General features: G+C 39.0%; 2 protein-coding genes across 2 annotated transcripts in view; both read right to left on the bottom strand.

Moving 5' to 3' along the window:
- Positions 1-880: 880 nt before the first annotated feature.
- Positions 881-10,009, bottom strand: LOC102008160 (zinc finger protein 709-like). Its single transcript, XM_005413505.2, has 4 exons — positions 9,871-10,009; positions 5,271-5,397; positions 5,012-5,072; positions 881-2,908 (listed from the first exon to the last, which is right to left on the bottom strand). Exons 1-4 carry the CDS (start codon positions 9,871-9,873, stop codon positions 1,483-1,485), a joined length of 1,617 nt encoding a protein of 538 aa, XP_005413562.1. The 5' UTR covers positions 9,874-10,009; the 3' UTR covers positions 881-1,482.
- A 6,184-nt stretch (positions 10,010-16,193) lies between these two features.
- Positions 16,194-27,580, bottom strand: part of LOC102007826 (zinc finger protein 14-like) — a 48,290-nt gene continuing 36,903 nt past the window's right edge. Inside the window, exons 6-8 of the mRNA XM_005413504.2 lie at positions 20,045-20,171; positions 19,792-19,849; positions 16,194-18,013 (exon numbers count right to left, since the gene is read on the bottom strand). Coding sequence (XP_005413561.2) covers positions 16,366-18,013; positions 19,792-19,849; positions 20,045-20,171 — 1,833 coding nt within the window. The 3' untranslated portion in view covers positions 16,194-16,365. The remainder of the gene's footprint in view (positions 18,014-19,791; positions 19,850-20,044; positions 20,172-27,580) is intronic.

Raw genomic sequence — 27,580 nt, 5'->3', positions numbered from 1 at the left:
TTTTGGTAGGTACATGGAATCCTTTAGTTCTCATGCATTTAGTTCTTACACTAGTGGTCATTGCATGATTGTCCTACACACTGGTGGCTCCGTATTCTGTGGTCATAATATGACATCATTCTTATCACTAGGCATTCTCTTTCTGGGAACCATATTCTGTAGATTTTCTATAGAACCCAGGGAAGTGTGGTGAAATGTTGACACACTTGCATACTCACTCACTATTTAAACATGATTGACTTGCTGTAGAAGGCATGCTGTTTATCTTTTGCTTTGATAAAAAAAAAGTAAATATGTAATAGGAAATAGGAATATTTCAATGATGGATCTTTCAGTAATAGAGGAGCAAGAAATCACTGGAAAAGCTAGAGAGGGGATGGGAAGGGAAATTACAAAGAATTCAGATGTGTCATATACATCAACTGCCTTCCAAAGAAGACCATTCACAGTATATTCTGCAAATGTGAACCAATAAAAATGTTAAATCTTTCAAAATAGATTTGCTTTTGTGAATCTTTACCGTATCATCAGCATGCCATGATACCTGGTAAAGCACACTTCTGGCTGTGTCTGAATGAATCCTTCTAGAGAAATTTACATGTGAGTCACTGATCTGAGTGGGAAACAAGTTATAAGAAAAAATGGGTGTCATCTAAGAGCGCTGGGCATTGGTGGATCAAAGAAAATGTGGCAAAAAATAGCTTCAGCATACTTGAACTTTCTGAAAGAAGTGTGATTTATTAATAGTAACAGATACATAGATCAGATATTTTCTAGGGGTTCAGTGGCAAAGACACAGTGAAAACCCTTTAGGGTATGTCCATCTGGGAGTATGTTTTTGGAAAATATATTAACAAATATTGACATCAAAATTTTTATATTTTTCTATAGTCTCCTTTACAGGCATGCTTTCAAAAGGGTTTTCTAAATAGTTTTTCTTTTTTTGTTTGTTTTTGTTTTTTTCCGGTACCAGGAATTGAACTCACGACCTCGTGCTTGCCAGGCAGGCGCTGTGCCACTGAGTTAAATCCCCAGCCCCTCTAAATAGTCTTTCATATGTAAGGTTTCTCTTCCCTGTGGATATTTTCACATATTTCAAAATACCCATGTATACCAAGTGTTTTGCACATTGCTTACTTTATGTTTTGACGGCTGTGTGACATAGTTCTAAGGGTCACAGTCTCTGTCAGCTGAATTTTTTCCAATTTTTTTACACAGAGTTCTTCCACGGTGTGTGTTCCCTTATTTATAAAATGAGAACCTACAGCAAATCTTTTTCCACACTGCATACATACATATTTCTCCCTAGAATGTAATAATTCCTGAATTTGACTGCATTTTTGTATACTGAATGATTTCCCATGTTGCTCATAGGGTTATTTCCAACTGTGAATTTCTTCATGGATGTGACAATTACTCTGCTGGCTCAAACATTTCCCATGTTGCTAACATAAATAGGGTTTTCCCCAAGTGTGAGTTCTATCATGTTTTATAACACCTTTTTGTATTAAATGCTTTCCCACATTCCTTGCCCACATAAGGTTTCTTCCCAGTGTGAATTTTCTCATGTTTTTGACAATGATACTGTCTACCGAAGGCTTTCCCACACTGCTTACATGCATAGGGTTTCTCCCCAGTGTGAGTTCTTTCATGCACTTTATACTGGCTCTGTGTTCTGAATGCTTTCCCACATTGCTTGCAAGGATAAGGTTTTACTCCAGTGTGAGTTCTATCATGTATTTCACGAGAACTCTTGGTATTGAATGATTTCCCACATTTCTTACACACATGAGGTTTCTCTCCACTGTGGTTTCTTTCATGTGTTTGACAGTAATGGTATGTAGTGAATGCCTTCCCACACTGCTTACATACGTAGGGTTTCTTCCCAGTGTGAGTTCTTTCATGATTTTGACAGTTTCTGTGTCTGCTGAATGCCTTTCCACATTGCTTACACACATAGGGTTTCAACCCAGTGTGTGTTCTTTCATGATATTTATAGTCAGTGCTTGTACTGAATGCTTTCCCACATTGCTTGCACACGTAAGGTTTCTCCCCAGTGTGACTTCTTTCATGTATCTGACAACTATATTGTCTAGTGAAAGCTTTCCCACACTGCTGACACACATATGGTTTCTCCCCAGTGTGTGTTCTTTCATGACTTTGACAGTGACTATGTCTGGTGAATGCCTTTCCACACTGCTTACATACATAGTGTTTCTCCCCAGTGTGTGTTCTTTCATGACTGTAACAGTTACTTTTTCTGCTGAATGCTTTCCCACATTGCTTACACACATATGGTTTCTCCCCACTGTGGGTTCTTCTATGGGCACAGAGTATGGAGACATTGGCAAATCTCTTTCCACATTGCTTACATACATAGGGTTTCTCCCCAGTGTGAGTTCTTTCATGTATTTGAAACCTACTCTTTTTACTGAAAGATTTCCCACATTGCTTACATATGTAGGGTTTCTCCCCAGTGTGAATTATTTTCTGTTTGTGAAAGGAATTACTACGAGCTAATCCTTTCACACATGCTTTAGTTACAGAGGGTATCTCTCCAGCATGCCTTCTTTCATGGACTCGAATATGGTACGAAGAAATAAAAGTTTTCCCACACTGTTTACATACATATGGATTCCTCACACTGTGATTTCTTTCACGGATTTGAACACCACTTGGTGTACTGGAGCCTTTCACACTTTTCTTACCTACTAAAGTTTTCTTACCAGGGTGAGTTATTTCACTAAGATCAGAGTTGGCCTCCCCACACTGCCCATATTGATCGAGTTTCTCTCCAGTCTTTCTCATCTTATGCATCTGAAAGTACTGGAATTTACTGCAGGTTTGTCCATGTTCATTACATTGATATAGCTTCTCTGCAAATCTCAAATATCTGTCTGCATCACTTCTGTAAACAAAATGAACAAAATTATAAATCACAATGAGAAAGGTATCCATATTAATAACTGGTGAATGCTTTTCCACATTGCTTACATACATAGTGTTTCTCCCCAGTGTCTGTTCTTTCATGACTGTGACAGTTACTTTTTCTTTTTCTTTTCTTTTTTTTTTTTTTTTGGTCTTTTTTGAGACAGGGTCTCGCTATGCAGTTCAGGCTGACCTTGAGCTCACTTTGTGGCCCAGGCTGGTCTCGAACTTGCAACGATCCTCCTGCCTCAGCTTCCCAAGTGCTGGGATTACACCACCACACCCAGCTGACAGTTACTTTTTCTGCTGAATGCTTTCCCACACTGCTTACACACATACAGTTTCTCCCCAGTGTGGGTTCTCCTATGGGTGCAAAGTATGGAAATACTGGCAAATCTTTTTCCACCTTGTTCACATACCAGGACAAGGTCTGGTTTGATGCCTACTAAGACGTTTTAATGATGAATTGACTTAATGCCCTGGAGGATGCCTTCAAAAGACCCATTTTCAATAGGGTGATTTTCATGAGAATTTCAAATTGGTATAGGATTCCAATACATGATATCAAATTTTACTTTAGGGGATGGCTACATATGTGTACACCATATCTATCATTTTGTCATCACTTCCCCCATCACTCCCTAATTTTCTCCATAAAATGATCACTTTTCCCATCTGCAAAAGTCAGGCTGTTTCTTATCATTTCTACTTTATTTTATTCCCTAAATATACTTTTCATTTCTTTTTTGTTTATTTGTTTGTTTGTTTTGTTTTTGTTTTTTTTCCGGTACAGTGAATCGAACTCATGACCTTGCGCTTGCCAGGCAGGCGCTGTGCCACTGAGCTAAATCCCCAGCCCCTATTTTTCATTTCTTTGTTTGTTTTTTTTGTTTTTGTTTTTTTTGGTTTTTCTCCGGTACCGGGAACCGAACTCACAACCTTGCGCTTGCCAGGCAGGCGCTTTTGCCGCTGGGCTAAATCCCCAGCCCCTATTTTTCATTTCCTATGTAAGAAAAAACATGGTATTTCACTTTCTGTGTCTGACATATTTCACTTAACATTATGGGATGGAGTCCCATTTATTTTTTTGACAAAAGAAATCATTCTTTTTTATGGCTGAATATGTAGCATTTTCCCCCCATAGGTTAGAAGTAAATACAGGTCTTAGGCAGAATTCCCTACCCAGTTTTATTATTTCTTATTTTGAGAGAGATTCTTATGGACTGTTACTTAGGTCAGGCTGAACTTCAGGTTGTCATCTTGCTGACTCATCTTCCCATAGTGTTGGGGAATAGAAGAATGTATCACCTTGCTAAGCCTATCCCACATTTTCTTCGTCCAGGCATCCAGGGATGGCCACCTAGGCTCTTCCCAGAGCTCTGCTATTGTGAGTTGTTTCTCAGAGCTTAGATATTGTGAATACCAATGCATGCCCTCCTTGCAACACCAATATGCATGCATATGTCACCAAAATTTGATAATTTTAACTCATTACAGAATATAGCCAGGAAGGTACAACTGGATCAAATGGAAACTTATGTTTTCCTTTTTGAGACAGCTGTATATTGATTATGTTATTTACTCTTTTCACGTCTATGCACAATACTGAATTGCAATTTCATACATTTAGATGATGATCATGAAATAACTTTTTATTATTTTTCTTATATAGCAGATAGTGTCATTTGTTCCATAATGTCACTATTATCTCAGTTTCTTTTCTTTTTTTTTTTTTTTTCTGTCTTTTTGTGACAGAGTCTTGCTATGCAGTTCAGGCTGGGCTTCAGCTCACTTTGTAGCCCAGGCTGGTCTCGAACTCACAGCAATCCTCCTGCCTCAGCTTCCTGAGTGCTGGGATTACAGGTATGTACCACCACACCTGGCTTATCTCAGTTTCTTATAGTGGAATGTTTCTGTACTACACTATCAGATTGTGGAATATAAATGTGTACGCATGGTTGGAAATTTTTGTGAGACCAAGTAAGTTTGAAAATGGTTTCATTTCTTTAGTTTCCTTGTTTGTAACATTTCTGCTCACAAACTGACTCTTGAGGAACATTATTTTTCTTGGGAGTAAAATTACCTTAGATTTCTCAAGCAGTTTTTGTATTCTTCTACAATTTGCTGGTTATCCCTGGTTCTTCCTGAATTGTAGACACAGAAATACAAAAAGTTACAATAGCATTATGTAAATATTAATCGATTCTAGTTAGGTTCATGATGTAATATAACCATGCCTGAGATATTCTTGAAAATATAGTAACATACTATTAAATTAAATTACATCAGAGAGGAAGAGCCAATGTTCCATGTTCGTATAAGATAGAAAATGTCATCCTTACCTACAGCAGTCACATTCATAAGTGTTTCCCACATCACATCTCTATAGAGCTTTTTTTGGGATGGATTCAGCAAAGCCCACTCTGCTGCAGTGAAGTTCACAGCTACATCCTCAAAGGTCACTGTCTCCTAAATAACGACATATTTCCTGAAGGTTCAGACTCACATCCTGAGATATCACAACTCTTTTCATAAAACGCTAAATTGTGGATGATTCCTTCAAATATTAATTATATGTCTTGGTCAACAAGCCTATTTATAGGTCAGTATTTTCACAGTAATTTTCATGGTAGACTGTCATACACTGATAAAGCAAAGCAGAATAGTAGCACTGCTTGTCCTGCAGGGTCACCTCCATTGTACTTGTGCACTGTTTCTAAAGCAAAGCTCATGCAGGGAGCCTGCAAACCACCATACACAAAACACTGAGGCAGACAAATATCTAATGAATGGTTCTGATAGACCATATCTTGTATCACTTTTCAACTCTGTTTTTTTTTATAGCATTGAGTCCATCTTTCTTTGTCATTAGGCAGCACTGAAACATGAATTTGGCCAAAAAAAAAAAAAAGAAACATGAATTTGGTTTCATAAGAAATTTAACTAAACATTAAGTAAGATTTATGAATAATTGAAATGCTAATAGAAACAAAACTTTTTGGAGCAAGTCTATGGACAATGAAAATATGGGAAGGGTGGAATATTATCTTATGGCACAGTGGCACCAAATGATCACCTTGCATTCAGATATAAGAAATTCAAGGATGGGCCTTTTGTTCCCCTATGAAGAATTCTTTCTCCTTCTTTTCTTTCTTCTCTCTCTCTCTCTCTCTTTCTCTCTCTGCTATGTGCCGTAAGACCTGGCACAAGATTGGGGCTTACTGCAGGGGACTCTGATAACTAATGCCCAATGTGGCCTGGGTTCACCCACCTGGTGGATTTACCAGAAGTGCTTCAATGGCATTCGGATCTCATGGGACAATTCCAGAGATGTCTGGTGTAGAGCTAAGTTTCACCAGTACTTTGCATGAGTTCTTCAGGAACTAGCTCCATTTTTCACAGGACAAGGGCCAGGGATCTAGCTCCATTTTTCACAGGACAAGGGCCAGGGATCTAGCTCCATTTTTCACAGGACAAGGGCCAGGGATATAGCTCAGTGGCACGAGCGCTTGCCTGGCAAGCACAAGGTCCTGAGTTCTATTCCCAGTACCAAAAAAGACAAAAGGTTACAGAGGACAAAGACCGCAAACCCAAGCTAGGATCTATCACTCACGTATGAAAATGCAGCCTCTGTTCCTGATCTGAGTGGGTATTCACTTCAGATAGAATTCTATATACTCAGTTTTAAAAGAGAAACAAATTTTACATACGTGATTTCACTTCATGTCTCTCTGCCAACATGTCAATTATACTTTAAAGTGAAATCCAAATATTGAAAAACTTCAAAACACCAACATATTTCATTTCTAATCTCACTGGAAAAAAAAAAAGAAATTCAAGGATGGTGTAAGGGAGGGTAATGAGAGGAAGAATATGAGTGAAATATATTAAATGCAAGGAAAAGAAAGATAGTAAATATTCACTAAACACAAGGAAAACTTCAGCCAAATAGTATTACCAGAATGGGGCACTTCTTTTATTTGGTTGTTTTTGTTTTTGTTTTTGTTTTTTGTCTTTTTTTGAGACAGGATCTCGCTATGCATTTCAGACTGGCCTTGAGCTCACTTTGTAGCCCAGGCTGGCCTCGAACTCACAACGATCCTCCTGCTTCAGCCTCCTGAGTGCTGGGATTACAGGCATGTGCCACCACGCCCGGTGGGGCATTCTTTATAATAATAATTTTAAAAATCAAGCAAGCAAACAAGTACTACATTCTTTTTCAAACAGTATACTGTTCTCCTGTTGCAGTTGCTAAGGAGAAACAGGTTAACACAGCACTCCAAACAGAAAACAGTTTGGTGCCCGTCATGTTCCACAGAGGACTCTATGCAGATTTGGAGGAATGAGTCTACAGATGCTACTTGACATTCAAAGGGAAAATGCCTTGATCTACCTAAAGCAAATTGAAGATAAAATATATTGAAATATATTGAAAAGGCTCAAAATATACCTGACTGAGCAAACATCATTGCTAAGCCTTGGATCCTTTAAACCTGCTCAACACACATGCCTTGGTCTCTATTTGGGAACATTTATGGAACACAAATCCAAATTTATAATAGAACACTAAATATAGCATATATTTTACTGGATGTAGTACACTGTAAATCACTGGTTGCTCACCCTTGGCGTCCTGTTTCTGAAAGAGCAATGACTCATTACTGTTATCTGCCTTCATGAAGTATTGCATTGCATTGTGCCATGTACCACTATTGTGAAAAATAAATAAATTTTAAAATTAAATATAAGATTTGTACTAAAAACCTTTTCATTTCTAGAGAGTTAAATCATGGCCTCATGCGCATTAGACTAGTTAGTTTAGAGTAGATGTACACCCTACCATATTTATTTCATATTGAAAAAGGATCTTGCTTAGTTATCCAGGCTGGGCTTGGTGATTTAATATACCTGTCCAAGTCTTCCAAGTGGCTGGCATTCCGGCATTAAGGGTGTGCACCACTATGCCTCAGTGATCTTTACCCAAGAACTGAAATCTTTGTAAATCCTGGGATTTTTAAAAATCCCAATCTTAAACTAGCAAGGTGGCACATGTCTGTGTTTCCAACCACCAAGGAGGTAGAAATAGTATCAAAATTTGTCCCAAACCTGGGCAACTTAGTAAGACCTGGGCTCTAAAATTAAGAAATAAAAACAAAAAATTGGGGGAAAGTAGCTCAGGGCAAAATTCCTGAGTTCAGTTCCCATACAATAAAAAAAGAACAATCCCCTACTTCAGTCATTGTTTTATACAAAGTCCATCTCAATCAGTGTTCCAGTTTTTAAGAAAATATCTAGAAACACTCCATGGACTACAACAATTATTTAAAAAACAACACCTCTTTCCCTTTCCACTCATACTAATATCACATGAATATGTCCCTGTAGATGTCCCAGTTCAATGCATTTCTCAGCATGGGTTTAGCCATCAGACCCTTCATGAAGTTGTCCTTAGCAGGAACACTTCCCCTCCCTTGCTAAAACATTAACATCCCCTCCAGCTTTCTCAGCATTCTAAATTCTATGGAAAGCCTCACTTAAGTAGTGTTACTGTAAAGAATATTTTAATTAGTTACCATATAAATAAGGATCTAGCAGGGAAATGGCCTCAGGTAGTAATTAGCCATTTCAATAACAATTAAAATGAGAAGCTGGCTGGGGGAATGCCTGTAATCCCAGCACTTGGGAGGCTGAGGCAGGAGGATCATTGCAAGTTTGAGACCAGCCTGGGCTACAAAGTGAGCTCAAGGCCAGTCTGAACTGCATAGTGAGACCCTGTCTCAAAAAAAATAAAAAAAAAAGCTGGGTATGGTACAGCACACATGTAATCCCAGGCTGAAGCAGGAGGATCACCTCAAGTTCGAGGCCAGCATGTGCTTCATAGTGAGTTCAAGGCCAGTTTGAGCTACTACACAGTGTGACCTCGTCTCAGAAAACCAAAGAGAAAGAGACAGAGACAGAGACAGCGAGACAGAGACAGAGAGACAAAGAGGGAGAGAACAGAAAAAAATTTCCTAGGATTTTGGACCAAGAGTGAACTTTCTGCACAAGGAACGCAGCCATCTCCCTATTAAAATGAGGTGCACACTTGGGAGGTTGAGGCAGGACGATCATCATGAGTTCGAGACCAGCCTGGGCTACAAAGTGAGCTCAAGGCCAGCCTCAACTGCATAGCGAGGCCCTGCCTCAAAAAAGACAAAAAAATAAAAATTAAAAAAAAAAAAAGATGCGTTGCAGCAAGTCCTACTAAGCTACTCAGTTTCCAGGAATTTAAAATACAAAATTACCATTTTTTCTAAGTTCATTTCATGAATACTCTGTGTGCCAAGGAAATGAGAAAGCCTGAGTTGAAAGTGATTGAAGTGCACAGACCCATCTGTAATAGGCGGTCATTAAACAATTCTGGTAGGTGGTCACTAAAAAATTCAGCTAGGTGGTCGCGGCCACATGGATACGAACTTGTGATACTTCCTGGAAATCTGGGAGATACTGTTATTTCCAATAAAATCTCTCCTAACATCCTGCTTTTGTTTCCGAGACCTAATTCTTCAGTGTGTGAGACCAAATGAAGAACTCTCTTCTATCACTGAGTACAGATCTCACATAAAGTGTTGTTGTTTTTCTCATTGCCGAATATATGGAATCCAGGGTTTTGCCTAAAGCGCATGCTGTTTCCAGACTCATGGAGCTACAGCTGTGCCCGGGGCACCCAAGAAGGCTTTCTGGGCTGGCAGTGTCTCAGTGGGACAGGACGCTGGCGATGTTGAATGGTCATTGCCTGAGCAAAGGGGCAAAGGGACAGATGATGCAGCACCAAAGACTTAGGAAGACCTCAGTGTCGGGAGCTGAGCGGGAAGGCTGTAGATTGCCGTAGCGGGTTTTGACCACTTCGTTCAAAAATGCACCCGATTCCATCCCACCCCAGCTCCTGTCCCATAACATCACCATTGGATGGCTTGATGCTCTCCCAGGATCCTTTTAATAACGGCTTACAGCCAGTAGAAATTATGGGAGAAGATGATCTCATCCGCTGGACTCTCCCACCAACGCAATCACAGGGTGCACTTTGACGCCATGACACAGGAAGAGCCCTCCTTCTTCAGCCAATCTGATTGGATAGTTCAGACAGCTGAGTCTTCATCACTGATTGGCTGTTTGTTCCATTGCCTGCAGCTGAGCAGAGAGTGGGTCGAGAAACAAACCTCTTGCAGCCAGGGCAGAGCTGAAATGGGAGATTGTAATCCAGGAATTTCTGCTCACACTTAGCAAAATAGACAGCAGAACAGTGATCAGAATGGTCAGACACCTATAGAACTATGGGTTTGCTGATTATCCATGGTGTTCCCAAAAGTGAAATAGATGAGAAACCTACAAAATTTTACTAGATTTATAAAATTAAAAAAAAGTAAGGGCAAATAACAGAGACTTACTTCAAACTGCGATAAGTGGGAATCACTTACCGGAACCAGTTCCTAGATATGAGCCAGTTTACAGGCCCAGAACCCTTGAATGAAGAGGAGACCAGGTCCCCTTGATGAGGTGTTGCAGAGATTTTTAGCATTATCAAGGCCTTGAAGGGCTGGGGATACAGCTCTGTGGCACAGAGCCTGCCTGGCAAATGCAAGGTCATGAGTTCAATTCCCAGTACCAAACAACAACAACAAAAAACAACAAAAAGAAACCCAAAAAAACCGAATTTGTTCAAGGCCTTGAAGAATGCAGGTGGTGTTGTTTTCCATTTAATTCTTCCATTTGGCCTGTGCAGAAGATGGATGAATCTCAAAGAATCATGGTACGTTATCTCAAACTGAATCAAGTTGTGAGTCCAATTGCAGCTCCTGCACTAGGTGTGGTGTCTTTGGTTTAAGATTAACACATTACCTGGTCTTGGTATGCAGCTATTGATTTGGTAAATGCCTTCCTTCTCCATATATATCCATATGGCTCATCTGAAACAGTGTGCTTTCAGTGGACAAGGCCAGGGATACATGTCACTGTCCTATCTGAGGGTTCTATTAACTCTCTGGCCCTGTGTCACAAATTAGGTGGCAGGAATGTTGACTGCATTTCTCTTCAACAAGGTATCACTCTTGTCCATTACACTGATAACATTATGCTGATTCGACAAAGTGAGCAGGAAGTAGAATTCATTCTGGATTTGTTAGCCAAGTATTTGAGAGCCAGAAGAGGGGAAATAAATCATACTGACTTGTGATCCCTTAACTCAGATAAATTTCTAGGAGTACAATCATGTGGGTCATGTACAAATATCCCTTCTAAGGTAAAAGATTGTTAGGGTTGAGACACTCGCCGCGTGAAGGAAGACTCCAAGAGACGTTCTCTCATGCAAAAAGCAAGGGGATTTTATTCACCAAGCATGCATGGGGCTCACTGAGCTCGCAGGAACAGAGCGCCCGGAGCCAGGTCAGTTCTGGCTCTTTAACCCGAAAAACCACAAAGGAGGGGGCTTGCAAGCGTCATTACAGAAGCAGATGGCATTGGTTAATACACATAGTTTTTTTACACTTATTGGGCCTCTATGATGTATAGTGTGCAGGAATGCGGAGTTTTTCTGCTTATGGGCAAGGGGAGGGGGAGATATCTGTGTCAACACCAGATGTTCTTTCTTCCAAGGACAGAAGATAATGCTCTGGCCCTTCTGGCGCTCCCTCCTTTCCGGGCAATCTCAAACCTGTTGAAGCTGCTTATCTATGAGTCACAAGAAGCCAAGTATTTGAGAGCCAGAAGAGGGGAAATAAATCATACTGACTTGTGATCCCTTAACTCAGATAAATTTCTAGGAGTACAATCATGTGGGTCATGTACAAATATCCCTTCTAAGGTAAAAGATGAGTTGTTGATCTGGTTTCCCTTACAACCAAAAAAGAGGCACAATGCCTATGGTCCTACTAGGACATTGGGGGCAACATATTCCTCACTTACGTGTTTTACCATGACTCATTTACTGTGTAACTCAAAAATCTGCTAGTTTTTTTTTTTCGATACCAGAAATCGAACTCACGATCTTGCGCTTGCCGGGCAGGAGCTGTGCAGCTGAACTAAATCCCCAGCCCCCAAAATCTGCTGTTTTTGAGTGTGCCCCTGAACAAGAAAAGGTTCTGCAACAGGTCCAGGCTGCTTTGCAGGGTGTTGTGCCACGGGGGTCATATGATCCAGGAGATCCAATGATATTTCTAGTGGCAGTGGCAGGTAGTGATGCTATTTAGTCTCTAGGAGGCGCTCCTGTGTAATTGCTATACAGACCATTAGGAGTTGGAGCAAGAATCCGGCATCATCGGCAGACAAGTGCTCTCTCTTTGAAAAACAGCTCTTGGCCCATTATTGGGCCTCAATGGAAACTGAATGCTTAACCATGGGACACCAGTTTGTCATGCGTCCTGACCTGCCTATCATGAGCTATTATCTGATTCAGTGAGTCATAAGTTTGACATGCTGTTATGATTGATACATTGTGTCAACTTGAGGAGCCTAGAAGCTTAACTAAGTGACTCAGCAGTTCTCCATCCTGGGGTGAAAAGGACATGCCCTTACCACTCTGGGATGTTGTTCATTGTGTCAACTTGAGAAGTTTGGGAAGGTTAACTATGTGACTCAGCAGGGAGCCAGGGTCCTTACTTTGTATGCATCCTGAGCCTGTGCAGGAGGAGGGCATGGAGGTGGTGTGGGGGTGGGCAGAGAGCCAATATACAGTATAAGGAGGGAAAAGAGGCTTGCTCCTCTCCCTGTGCTCTTGCTGCTTTTGCTGTCATCTGCTGCCTTGAAGTGTTGCCCTACTGCCACGCCACCCTGCCTTGGAGCCAGCTTGTGGACTAAAACCTCCACAAAGTGTGAGCTAAAAAAACCTTTCCTTCCTTAATTTTGGGTATTGGGTATTTTGTCTCAGCTAGAAGAGAAAATTAACCAAGACACATGCACAGCAACAGTCTATCATTAAATGGGAATGGTATATGTGTGATCAAGACAGAGCAGATCTAGAGGGTACAAGTAAGTTACTTGATGAAGTACCTTAGATGCCCATGGCTCCTACTCCTGCTCTGTCACCTTCTGTTTCCCAGCATGCACCTATGGCCTCATGGGGTGTACCATATGATCAGCTGGAAAAGGTAGAAGGGCTGTATATGTATGAATGGTTTTGTGTGTTAAGCAAGCACCATCTGCAATTGGACAGATGCAGTATTACAGCCACTTCCCAGGACACCCCTGATTGACAATGGTGAAGAGAAATCTTCCCAGGGGGCACAACTTTGGGCAGTATACCTGGTAGTACATTTTGTTTGGGAGGAAAAATGGCCAGATGTGCAACTGTATCCTGATTAATGGGCTATAGCCAATGGTCTAGTTGGGTGTTCAGGAATGTAAAGGAACGTAACTGGAAAATTGGTGACAAAGATATTTGGGGATGAGGTATGTGGATAGTCCTATCTTTATGGGCAAGAGATTTAAAATTTGTATCCCATGTAAAGATTCACTAAAATGTGACCTCAGCGGAAGAGGATTTTAACAATAAATTGGATAAACTGACCACTTCCGTAGAAAGTAGTCAACTTCTTTCTTCAGCCACCCCCTCAATGCCCAGTGAGCTCATGAAAACTGTAGGCATGTTGGCAGGAATGAATGTTATGCATGTTCAGCGACATGGATGCCCACTCACCAAGGCTGCTCTGGCTACAGCACCGCTGAAGGCACAATATGCCAGATGGAGAGACCGACATTGATTCTGCACTATGGCACCATTCCCTGGGGTGTTCTGCTTTCAACGTGGTGGCTGGTCAATTGTATTCCATGAAGGGAATATGCTTTGTCCTTAGTGGAGTAGATATATATCCTGGATAGATTTGTCTTTGCTGAACATAATGTTTCTGCCAAAACTCCCATTTATGGATGCATATAATGCCTTATACACCATCATGGAATTTCACACCGCATAGGCTTAGATCCCAATGAATACATTTGATGGGCAAATAGTGAGGTGATGGGTTCATGCTCATGGAATTCAGTGGTCTTGCCATGTTCCTCACCATCCAGATGCAGCTGGATTGCTAGAAAGGTGAGGTGATCTTTTGAAGGCACAGTTGCTGCTTCAGTTAGGTAGCAATAGCTTGCAGGGCTGGAGCAAAGTTCTGCAAAAAGTTGTGTATATGTTTTGGAGCCAGTATCCATGCTATGGTTCTGTATCTCCCATAGCCAGGATTCATGTGTCCAGGAATGAAAGGGTGGTAAGAGTGGTACCCTTCATCATAACCCATAGTGATCTATCAGCAAAATTTTTGCATTCTCTGACTTTATGCTCTGCTGGCTTAGAAAGAAGTCTTCGTTGTAGAGGAAGGAAAGCTTGTACCCAGAAGCACAACAAAGATACCATTTAACTCAACATGAAGACTTCCTCCCTGGTCATTTAGGTTTCCTTATGACTCTGAGGAAACAATTTAAGAAGGAAGTTACAGTGTTTAGGGGGTGATTGACCAAGACTGTCAAGGGAAAATTAAACTATTATTCCACAATGAAGGAAATAATACACTTGGAGTGCAGAAGTTTCCTTACGGAGTTGCCTAGTATCACCATGTGATCATTAAAATCAATGGGAAACTATAATAATCCAATCAAGGCAGAATGTCAAATGGTCCACAACCTTCTGTAATGAAGGTATGCATCACCACACAAGGGAAAGAACCAAGGCCTGCTGAGGTGCTTGATAAAGGCCAAAGAATACAGAATGGGGAGTACAAGGTAGTTCTAAAAGCAAGCGATGACCCCATGATCAGCTTCGGAAATGAGGGTTGTTGGTAATAGTTCTTTCCTAATATGCTACCAATGCAATATAATATTGATAGATGTAATATTGGTTGTCTTTTTAAACCTGTTGTATTGTTTCAGTTATGAAATATTAGGAGTAAGCATCACCCAAAGAAAGCTTCCTTTTATTCTGGGTAGGGGAATTAGTGTGGTTCTATTTGTATCCAGGGTAGTTATAACATGTTAGGTATATTTATGAACTCGTTATTGTATCTGGAGACTATGGTTTAAAGAAAATGTGTGGTTGTGACATTGTCAAGAGGTAATTGCTGATAGTTAACCAGCTGTGTCAACTTGAGTACTATATGCCCAACTAAATTTGCCCAATAAATTTATGTATGTGGAAAACCCAACCTAGGGAAGATTGTTTGCAGAATGTTATATTTCCACATCTGACTGTGTGGGCAGCCATTGTAAGGCAATCTTGTAAATACATATTTGTATATCTCATATTAAAAGTGTTTCTTTAGTAAGCATTGACAGATGCGTTACTACAATTCATGGTATCTTTTTACAGATGAGTTATGGTCCATCTGAGCCATCTGATCTGTCACAATCAGAAAATCACAGTTGTATGGTTTATTTTTTGGTAGTTGTGTTAGAATTACCACAAAATTAGAAGTCATAAAAATATAAGCATGAAAAGTAAAATGCTGATGGTAAGAAAACAAAATTTTATGTAAATTATAATGACAGTAATATGAAAGCAAAATAGGCAAAATTATGTACTTGATATAATAAAATTATGTTGGGATATATGCAGGTATCTTATTAGCATATGAAAAACAAAAGATTTGCTAACCTATAAGTAGTGGAAAAATGATTGAACTTTTCAAAAGCACATGTTCACATTTCTAAATATGAATACAAAAATATACTACAACATCAAATAAAAAGTATCATTTTTTATACAATATGAAATATATACACCAGGAAAATTAAAAGCAAATCTATTGGTAAATCCTATCAATTAAAAACAATAATATTTATTTTTTAGGGGTCTATACTTCCCAATTATAAAAGCAAAACAAAATCAAATCTACACGCGCTGGGGATTTAGCTCAGCAGCACAGCGCTGGCCTGGCAAGCAAAAGGTCATGAGTTCGATTCCTGGTACCAGAAGAAAAACCAAAAATAAATAAATAAATAAATAAAATCTACATAAATACTAACCCTACTTGGAAGTGAGAAATACATTTTAATTCATCTTGTTTAATTAGACTGTATATTACATTAAAAGACATTGGTGTGCACAAAAATATTATGTCAATGAATTTTAAAGACTATAGATACATAGTTCAGATATTTATAACTGATTTACTGAAAAAACACAGAAGGAATATATTGTATGATATCTCCAACTGGGAGTCTATTTTCTTTTTTTTGTGGTACTGGGGATTGAACTCAGGACCTTGCATTTGTCAGGCAGGCGCTTATGGCACTGAGCTATATCCCCAGCCCCTGAGTCTATTTTCTGAAAAATTTAGAAGACACACTGACATTAAAATTTTTAATTTGTACTGGTCTCCACTTCATGAGGAATTCTCACAGGATTTTCAAAATAGACTTACATATATAGGGTTTTTTCCCTATAGTTAATAAAAATTCTGTTCAATGAATATTTTCTCAACATTGCTTATATACATAGGGTTCCTCCCCAGTGTGAGATCTATGTATATAAAATGACACATCAGAAAATTTTTTTCTGCGTGGATTATGTGCATAGGGTTTCATGCCTGTGTGAGTTTTTTCATGCCTTTGACAATACTGAAGCATAGTGAATGCCTTCCCACATTGCTTGCACACATAAGGTTTCTCTGCAGTGTGAATCTTTTCATGTTTTTGACAATATTTATGTGTTGCAAATGCCTTCCCACATTGCTTGCACACATAAGGTTTCTCCCCTGTGTGAATTTTTTCATGTATGTTATAATATCCCTTTGTAGTGAATGCTTTCCCACATTGCATGCATGCATAAGGTTTCACCCCACTGTGATTTCTTTCATGTATTTGACAATAACGGTGTGTAGTGAATGCTTTCCCACATTGCATGCATGCATAAGGTTTCACCCCACTGTGATTTCTTTCATGTATTTGACAATAACGGTGTGTAGTGAATGCTTTCCCACAATGTTTACATGCATAGGGTTTCTCCCCAGTGTGAGTACTTTCATGGCTTTGACAACGAGTGTACTGGCTGAATGATTTCCCACAGTGCCTACATATATAGGGTTTTTCCCCAGTGTGAATTCTTTCATGGAGTCGATAGCCACTATATATCCTGAATGCTTTTCCACACTGCTTACATACATATGGTTTTTCCCCAGTGTGAATTCTTTCATGTATTTTACAGTTACTCTGTCTGCTGAATGCTTTCCCACATTGCTTACATGCATAGGGTTTCTCCCCAGTGTGAATTCTTTCATGTATTTGGCAGTAGCTGTGTGTGCTGAATGCTTTCCCACATTGCTTACATTGAAATGGTTTCTCTGCAGTGTGATTTCTTTCATGCCGTTGACAGGTCCTGTGTACACTGAATGCTTTTCCACACTGCTTACAAACATAGGGCTTTTCCCCATTGTGACTTCTTTCATGTGTTTTACAGTTACTGCGTCTGCTGAATGCTTTGCCACATTGCTTACAAACATAGGGTTTCTCACCAGTGTGGGTTTGTTTATGTCTATGTCTATGAAATTCAGACTTATCCGCAAATCCTTTCCCACACTGCTTACAAACATGTTTGTTTTCCATGTGAAAATTTTCATGAATTTTACAACTTTCAGTATTGAAGGTTTTCCCATATTGCTTGCATACAAATGGTTTCTTCCCAGTGTGAATTTTTTCGTGAATTTGAACACCATTGCAGGTGCTGGAGGCTTTCACACTTTTCTGACCAACAATGGTCTCTCCAGGGAGAGACTTTTCACTAAGTTCACAGTAGGATTTCCCATACTGCTGATAGTGATGGGGTTTCTCTTCATTTTTTGTCCTTGCATGCTTCTGAAAGGACTGGAGATCACTGCAGTTTTTTCCATGTTCATTACATTTACTCAGCTTGTCATCAAATCCCAAATACTCATGTGGCTTCTCTCCCAAGTAAGGTAACATGGGCATGTTTGGAGATAAATGCACGTTCAGGGGCTCTCTACAAACAAGGCTCCTGGCTGGCTTTAAAGCAGCTTGTTGCATGTCCACATTAGCATCTGGAGTTCGAAGGAAAATATTTCCATGTTGGTTCCAAGATTTATATTGATACCACTTTGCTAGTTCATTTCTATAAAGAAAAAAAGAACAAAACTAGCAATCACAATAAAAAGGCCTCCATACCATAATTTACCACAGGAAGTTCTGGCTTGATGCCTGCTAAGTTATCTTCAAAATGAACTGGCTCAATGCCCTGGAATATGCATCCAAAACACCCATTTCTCCAAAGGATGCTATTCTTTGGGAATTTTAAATAGTACATATTTGCAATATATAATGTCTAGTTTTATTTAGGTCCTTGATACATATGTATGTAATATATTGATCATTTTGGACACATTTTACCCATCTTTCTCTGCTTTTCTCATTATTCTGGTCATCTTTCCATCTCCAATAAATCAAACTTTATGTTCTCTATCACTTTGCTTTAATTTTATTAATTACATTTTGGTATTTTATATAAAAGAAAAAAACATGATAATTCACTTTGTGTGTCAGAGTTTTTAACATTGTAAGATGTAGTACCATCTATTTTTTTTTAGCAAAAATACATTGTGCCTCTTTTTGGTTTTTTTTTTGTCTTTTTCTGAGACAGGGTCTCACTCTGCAGTTCAGGCTGGCCTTGAGCTCACTTTGTAGCCCAGGCTGGTCTTGAACCCACAGTGATCCTCCTGCCTCAGCTTCCCAAATGCTGGAATTACAGACATGGGCCACCATGCCTGGTCCTACATTATGCCTCTTTATGGGTGAATATATAGCACTTTTTTTCAGGGCTGAGAATTAACAAGGTCCTTAGCATTAAATTCTATTTCCAGCATTTTAATTTATTATTTTGAAAGAAATTCTTTTTTGTTGTTGTTTTTCTTTTCTTTTGGCTTTTCTCCGGTACTGGGAATCGAACTCATGACCTCGCACTTGCCAGGCAGGCACTGCACCGCTGAGCTAAATCCCCAGCCCCATTGAAAGAAATTCTTATTGATTATTAATTTGGTCAGAGTGAACTTCACGTTGTCATCCTCCTGGCTCAGCTTACTGGAGTGCTGGGATTAAAACAAGGCACCATTATCATTATGTTCAGGATGTCCCTTCTTCTCTTTATCAATGCATACAATGATGTACATCTAGGCTGTTATAAGAATTTAGGTATTGTGAATTATTTCCAAAACTTAGCTATTGTGAATATCCATACATACTCTCTGTGAGCATGAGTATGCATGTATTGCTGAGATATGATACTTTTAAATCCTTTCAGAATATATATAGGAAATTTTGCCTGGATCAAATGCAAACTTTTGTATTTACTTTTTGAGACAACTGCATATCGATTATAAAATTGGTTCTATTTTATATTCTTACCAATCACATATGAGGGTACCTTCTAAGAATTTTAAAACATGAATGCGTGCAATTCTCTGGAGAATGTTTTCAAGCATGTACTAGTACACTAGCATTCATGTGCATTTTGAATATTGCTTCCAGGTTATCAACTCTTTTAGGTAATTTATCTTATATTCATATATACACATAAACAGATAACGTGAAGATGAGATCCCTGAAATTTCAAAGTTTATTCTTCTCATATGTGCCTATACACAAACCTAAACGTAATTTTATTTATTTTCATGATGATGAGGACGAAATAATTTTTTTATACCAATGTATGAGGAGTGTCTCTTGTGGCATAATATCACTCCTGAATTAGTTTCCTAATATGGAATATTTCTGTATTCAATTGTCAGAGTATACAAAATTAACTTGTATGCATATTTGTAGTTTGTTTGGTTGTAAAATTTCTGCTCACAAACCGACACTTGGGGAATACTCCTTTTTCTTATGAATGCAAATTACCTTAGATTTCTTGAGCAATTTTTGTATTCTTCAATTTGCTGGTGGTCCCAGGTCTTTCCTGAATTGTAGTCAAAAAATACATGAAGTCACTATATCATTATATAAAATTTAGCAGATAGCAGTTAGATTCATGGTATAATGTAAACAGGCCTGATATTGTTCAAAATGTTTTCACATTCTATTTAATGAATATGTACTAATCAGCATGAACCAATGCTCTCTCATTGTACACAGGAGAAAATAGCATCCTTACCTATAGCAGTCATATTCATAAATGTTTCCCACATCACATCTTGGTAGAGCTTCTTCTGGGATGGATTCAGCACAGCCCACTCCTCCATGGTGAAGTTCACAAGGACATCCTCCAAGGTCACTGCTTCCTGAATAATCGCATGTATGTTACCTCAAAGAAGGGTGACACTCACACCCTAAAATATCTGACTGGCTCTTGGAAAAGCTAAATTGAGGTTGATTCCTTCAAATATTAACTCCATGTCTTGGTCAGCAAACCTGTGTATATGCACATATTTTCATAGACATTTGGATGCTAGGTTCCAACTTACTGCTACAGCAACAACGGAATAGTAGCACTGCTTACCCCGCAGGGTCACAGAAATTGTATTTGTGCACTGTTTTTATTTTTTATTTTTTTCCGGTACCGGGAATCAAACTCATGACCTCGTACTAACCAGGCAAGCACTGTGCCGCTGAGCTAAATCCTGGGCCCTGTGCACTGTTTTTAAATCAGAGGTCAGGGCCAGGGATTTAGCTCAGTGGTGCAGGGCCTGCTTGGCAAGCATGGGGTCTTGAGTTTGATTCCCAGTACAAAAACAAACATCAGAGCTCATACAGGGAACTTGCAAATCATCACCCCCTCACCAAAAAAAGGGAAGAGAATATCTAATGAATGTTTCTGATAGCACTTAATTTATAATTCCTTCCAATCTGATTATTCATACAATTAAGTTATTCTTTTTTTGATCATACATACGCAGCATTTTGTAACTTGAATCTGATTTCACAGAAAAACTATTGAACACTAAATAAGGTTTATATATTTTGATCCTTATTTACAATTTTAAATTTTTACACCAACAGAAACTATGAAATATTTACACACTTTTTTATGTGTGTCTTTTTTTTTTTGAGACAGGGTCTCACTATGCAGTTCAGGCTGGCCTTGAACGCACTTATATGGCCCAGGCTGGCCTCGAACTCACAATGATCCTCCTGCCTCAGCCCCCCCAAGTGCTAGGATTACAGGCGTCCACCACCACACCTGGTGATACTTACACACGTTTCCCCAATTTACTATACTTAAGAATATGGTCTCAAGGTCCATCCATTTAGCTAGAAATGTCTCAGGCTTTTCCTTCTTTATTGAAGAGTAATATTCCATTGTATCAGAAAACCACATTTGCTTTACACATTCATTGGCTGATGGGCATTTGGGCTGTTTCCAAGATTTATCAATTACAAACTGTGCCACTATAAATATCAGTGGGCATATGTCACTATGACACGATCATTTTAATTCTTCCAGTAAGATAACAAGAAGGCAAATAGCTGGGTCAAATGGAACCTCTAGTTTTTTTTTTTTTTTTTTTTTGTACTGGGAATCGAGCTCAGGACCTTGCGCTTGCCAGGAAGGCGCTTGTGCCGCTGAGCTATACCCCAGACCTCTAGTTTTCATTTTTGAAGAATCTGAGAAGAAAGAATTCTGATGTGAAGAATGAAGAAGAGATGGAGGCAAGGAAAGAAGGGACAAGAAGAAAAGAATACAAGGAAAAACGGAAAAGCAAAGATTTTGTAAATAAAAATGGGAAAAGGGGTGAAAAAGTGGAGGGGGATGGAAAAAAAGAAGAAGCAAGACATACCTCGTGCAGGTACAAATTTCCTATGATCAATGTTACCATGCATGCTACTAATATGTATATCTAAAATGAACAGGGGCTGGGGATTTAGCTCAGTGGCACAGTGCCTCTCTGGCAAGCGCAAGGTCGTGAGTTCGATTCCTGGTACTGGAAGAAAAACAAAAAACAGCAACAACAAAAATAAAATGAACCAATAAAAAAGGAAAATGAATAAGTGTTATAAATAACAATTAAACTGCCATGGGGTCACAGGTCCACTGCTGTACTTGCAGATTCAAAGACACATAGAGAAAACCAATGAATCCACTGAAGAATCTGGGTACATGGGGCTGGGGATTTAGCTCAGCAGCACAGCACCTGCCTGGCAAGCACAAGGTCATGAGTTCAATTCCAGGTACTGGAAAAAAAAAAACAAAAAAAACAAAACAAAACAAAAAAGAATCTGGGTACAGGTCATGGCAGAACACTGCAGACTGGAAGGAAAGTACTAATGCAGCCAGACTGCAGAAAACTGAATGAGACACTTAGCTTTATGTTACAGATTTTGTCACATTATTTCTCAATCTAATCATTTTCCATAAAGAAAATAAAAGCATATGAATAGGGAATATGATTATTTAATAAATGAACAAATTTTTATACTGTGTTAGCAGTATTAATGTAAAGATAAAATTAACATTTTCAGCTGTCTCAGACAGGCAACTTACTTCATCCAAAATCATGAAGAAGTCCAAAATTCTAACAACTAATCATCGCAGAAGGGCCAAAGTCTAGCTGCAGTGTAGCCACACCCTCAGTCACTTCCCCGTGATGAGACTGGGACAGCTAAAAACTTAACACAATATTTTTTTCCATAATATCCACTTTTCTCCTCACAGTTTGAAAGTTTCTCTCCTTAGGCATACAAATTTCTCCAAAGTAATGTTCTTTGCTTGATCGTTAACTTCCATTGTCGTATTTATTGGTGTGAGAGGTGCCTAGAATACTATAGTAAGCTCATGTCTGTGTGTCAGAGTGAGATTAAAAGGCATGATCTGGGGCTGGGGATTTAGCTCAGCGGCACAGCGCCTGCCTGGCAAGCGCAAAGTCGTGAGTTTGATTCCTGGTACCGGAAAACAAACAAACAAACAAACAAACAAACAAAAGGTATGATCTATGAGATTACATCTGGCGCATGGCTTCTCCCCCTAACCTCCTTCCCTGCTGATGAATCTCCATTGGAAGGATGAAAAATTGATGCTGGAAGCCTGAAGTAAGTGGAGAAAAACATCCAAATGCAATGGCAGACGCCGGAGCTCATTCACAGAAAAATGGAGAGACTGCACGTTCCCTTTCTATTCCATTTGGGGTCCAAGCTTATTGGCTGCTGCAAAGGACATACAGGGTGGGCCGTCCCTCTTGCATTTGTGGCCTACAAGCCAGTCATCCACAGAAAAACACAGCTTCACAAATGGGCTAAGTGGTTCTTACCCATCAAGAGGACACAGCACAATTCATGATCATGCAAAAAAACCCAACTGTTTCTTTTGCTGAAAGTGCCCCTCACAGATATTCTTCATAGACAGTATTTATTTTCTGATTGCATAAAATCTCTGCAGGTGAAAAAGCGCACATTTTCTATTAAGAGCCTTATGGCAATCAGAGTCACATGCACAGAAAGACAAACACACAAAGCGATCAGTATGTGAGACACCTCTTTTCCAACACTCTGCTGCTTGTCATAGGTAAGAGTACTTCATGCTACACATGGATGTAAAGCAACTCAAGATTTTTTGTCATCATAAATCAAAGTTGTCAAAAAGTCATTTTTAAATGACAAAAATCAAATATGAATTCTCCATATGAGAAATGCTAATGAAAACAAAGCTGAGATTCTACTTCACTCCAGAAAGAATTGCTATAATCAAGAAATCAACCAAGAACAAATGCAAGGAAGCCTGCAGATAAAAGGAAATGGTTCATTTTTGGTGGCAATGTAACCTGGTAAACAATGTAAACACACTTTGCAAATTTGAATGGAGGTTTCTCAGAAAAATAAAAATATAACTTTCATTCGATTCAGCTATTCTTCCAGGTATCATCCCGCAAGTGTTAGATATCACCTCATAGGATGTAAGTATACTTATGTGGCTCTAGGGCTCTGTTCAGAAAGCCTTTTCTACAAGTTTCATATTTAAGCAGATTGTGTTTCCATTCAAATATCTAGATATTTGCAAAAAAAAAAAAAAAAAAAAGGAAAAATTAAAAAAGATAATGCCGGGCATGGTGGCACATGCCTGTAATCCTAGCACTCGGGAGGCTGAGGCAGGAGGATCGTTGTGAGTTCAAGGCCAGCCTGAACTTCCCACTGAGTTCGTCTTTTAAAAAAGACAAAAAAAAAAAAAAAACAAACCCCAAATCAAACATTTAGATATTTGATCCACTTATATTTTAGTTTAGTGTGTGGTGAGAAATATGTGTCCCAGTTTAAACTTTGGCATATGCATAACCAATTTTCCCAGCACCATTACTGAAAGAGCTTATCTTTCTTGCAGTGAAAAGATGTAGCCACTTTGTCAAAAAATAAATGTGTGTGGAGAAGATTCTGCTTCTATTCTGTTTCATCAATTCACAAGTAATTTTTTTTTTCAGTAACATGCAGTATTTACCACACACCTTTATACTGTAACTCCAATACAAGCTTTGGATTTACCATGCCTTCCCCTTCTTTTATTTTTCAGGCTTTCCATTTTCACTACAATTGATTTTGCTATTCTAGGTATCTTCTAGTTCCATATTAGTTTTAGGTCTTGTTTTGCCTAGTTATGTGAAACTTGCTATTGGCATTGTAGTTGGGATCTACATTAAATCTGAGTAACAGTTTGGAAATATGGGCATTTTTACTATCCTATCCAGCAACAGGGTACAACTTTTCATTTTCTGATATCCTGTTCAGTTGCTTTTCTCAGGGTATTACAGTTTTATTTTATTTTATTTTTGGTTTTTTTCTCCGGTACCGGGAACCGAACTCACGACCTTGCGCTTGCCAGGCAGGTACTTTTGCCGCTGAGCTAAATCCCCAGCCCCTGGTATTACAGTTTTAATTCTAGAGATCTTTCACTTTCTTGCTTTGATTAATTTCTTTTTGTGGGGGGTGGTGGCGGTTTCCGGTATCAGGAATTGAACTCATGACCTCATGCTTGCCAGGCAGGCGCTGTGCTGCTGAGCTAAATCCCTAGCCCCGCTTAGATTAATTTCCATATAATTCAATTTATTGGTGCTATTTTAAAAGTTATAGTTTCCCTAATTTACCTCTTGGTAAGTTTGGCATTGGTGCATGGGATACTACTGATTTTGAGTGTCAACATTATTTTATGCTGTGCTACTACTGAATTTGGTTATTAATACTAGGAGTATTTTAATGGAGTTTTGAATTCACCTCTATAGTACACCAGGAAAACTGCAAATAATACTTTACCTTTTTTGATTCCTATCTATATCCTTTTCATTTCTTTTTCTTATTTAACTTCTCTGTACAGTGGTTCAAGAACTATATTGAACAGGAGTGGTGACAGCAAGTATCTTTGTCTTCTTCCTGACTTAGAGCAGTTTTCAGCTTCTCTCTAGTGATAAGCTAGCCATTGGTTTATCATAGGTGGGATTTATCAGTATGAGACAAAGATCTTCCATTCCTATTTTCTTCAGGATTTTATCACAAATGGATTTAGAATGTCAAATTCTGTTGCTACATCAATTGAGATGATCCTGTGATTTTGACATTCCTTTTTATGTGCTGAATTCTATTTATAAATTGGTGTACGTTTTAACATCCCTAAATCCCTGCAGTGAGCCACAGTTAATCATGCTTAAGGATCATTGTGCTTGCTACTTCTTACTAAGGACTTTTTACATCTATACTGATTAAAGAGATTGGGCTATAGTTCATTTTTAGGTTGGGTGCTTTTTTTGATATTGAATAATGGGTGATGCTTGCTTCCAGGATTGATTTTGGAAATATGTCTTCTCTTTAAATATCAAAAGGCATTCGTGGAGTATTGGTATTAAACTTTCTTCAAAATTTCTTGCAGAATTTGGTTGTGAATACATAGGGACCTGGAATTTGTTTGTCTGTTTGTTTTGGTTTTGTTTTTTTCTGGTACCGGGCATTGAACTCACAACCTTGTGCTTGCCAAGCAGGCGCTGTGCCACTGAGCTAAATCTCCAGCCCCAGGACCTGGAATTTTTTATTTGCTTGTTTTTTGTTGTTGTTGTTGTTGTTTTGTTTTTTTTTTCCTCCGGTACCGGGAACCGAACTCACGACCTTGTGCTTGCCAGGCAGGCGCTTTTGCTGCTGAGCTAAATCCCCAGCCCCGACCTGGAATTTTTTAAATGTTAGTTTTTAATTGCTTCTTTAATTTTATTGAATGACACTGGGTTATTCAGAATACTTATATCTTCTTGGTTCAGATTTGATGGCTATGTACCTAGAAACCCATCTATTTGTTCTGAGTTGTCCATTTTATTAGAGTACAGGATCTCAAAGAAGTTGCCAATGTTCTACTGGGTTTTAGCAGAATCCATTGTGATTTCGCCTTTTCATTTGTAACTGTACTGATTTGGCTTTTATTTTGGCAAGGATGGCTAAGAACTTTGCTTTGATCTTTATCATGCCCATCTTAACAATCTTGAAAGTCTGAAGGAAAGAAGTTATGAGGAAATTAAAAAGGAAGAAACAAGAAACAAAAAAGAGACCATGATGGGAGACATTATGGGAGAGTGAACAGAGAGACGTGAAGGAAGAAAAACATATGGAACTCAAATTGTCCCTACCAACTTCCCCTCCATGCAGAAGACAACGAGGTAGGAGGGCTGTGTGAGGCCTGATTCATGTTGTTTCTCTGATCCCTGTTTCTGGGGCTAAGTATGATGAAACTGCAAATAGAGTATGCAGGACTCTTCATAGTGTCTTCATTATTTTTAAAATTAGGGTAGAATTAAATGATAAGCGAGGCAGCATGCTTCACAACTACAGTGAGGTTAATTACATACGATGAGGACATTTGGTGTTCCTGAGCAAAAGGCTTCTTTAAGGTGGTAGCCAAAATAAAGACACAGGAGAACATACTGAGCACTAACAGTCTATGACAGCTGATACTAGATGTATAAAATGTATTTTTCCTACCATTCAAATTCATTTGGGAAAATATGGCAGAGAAAATCTTGGGTTACATTAGCCTACAAAGGAGATGAAAACTACCATTGTCTTCAAATTGCAACAACTGAACATATCGAAGGATAAAGCCCCAAGACAGGCACAGGAAGGTGTATATGGTGGGCATATTCTGTAAGCGTTGCAAAGGCTAAGGATGAGGTTCTTAACTTATACCACCTATGTGACACCATGCGGAGCCACAGAGTGTTGATCAGCTTTGGTTACCACACTGAGCATAGTTTCAGAGATGCAGAAATCTGACCAGAAGTGGTACGTGGATGTGAGCACCCTTTACTGCAAAACATACACTGAGAAACAGGTTCCCTAGCTGTATTTTTTTTTTTTTTTTTGGTTTTTCTCCGGTACCGGGAACTGAACTCACGACCTTGCGCATGCCAGGCACGCTCTTTTGCCGCTAAGCTAAATCCCCAGCCCCCCTAGCTGTATTAATAGGTACATCAGCAGGTAAAGGGAGAGAAATTTTGCCTGGAATTGCCATGGGAAAGCCAAGAAACTGAGGTGGGTAAACTGAGATCAGGTGCAATAGCTTTGAACAAGCACAGCTCTTATACCCACTGAGATGCAAACTAGAATAAAGACATAATGGTGGAAAGTATGCTGAGACACAGATCAAATTACAAGTTAAAAATTATATCCTACCGAACAACTTCCTAGATCTTCCAGTGTCTCTTTTTACTATTCAATAAAAAATAAAGTTCTTCTC

Source organism: Chinchilla lanigera, unplaced genomic scaffold (assembly GCF_000276665.1).
Source record: "Chinchilla lanigera isolate Chin_1 unplaced genomic scaffold, ChiLan1.0 scaffold00168, whole genome shotgun sequence".
In the NCBI taxonomy this organism is placed as follows: Eukaryota; Metazoa; Chordata; class Mammalia; order Rodentia; family Chinchillidae; genus Chinchilla; species Chinchilla lanigera.
This window is presented reverse-complemented; position numbering and strand designations above follow the sequence as displayed.

What these genes read in the sequence shown, in the direction of transcription:
- LOC102008160 (XM_005413505.2), bottom strand. An exon ending in TATGAATGTGACTGCTGTAG is followed by an intron (nt 5,073 to 5,270) that starts GTAAGGATGACA and finishes TCTACAATTCAG; the next exon opens with GAAGAACCAGGGATAACCAG. An exon ending in AACTGCTTGAGAAATCTAAG is followed by an intron (nt 2,909 to 5,011) that starts GTAATTTTACTC and finishes TTTTGTTTACAG; the next exon opens with AAGTGATGCAGACAGATATT.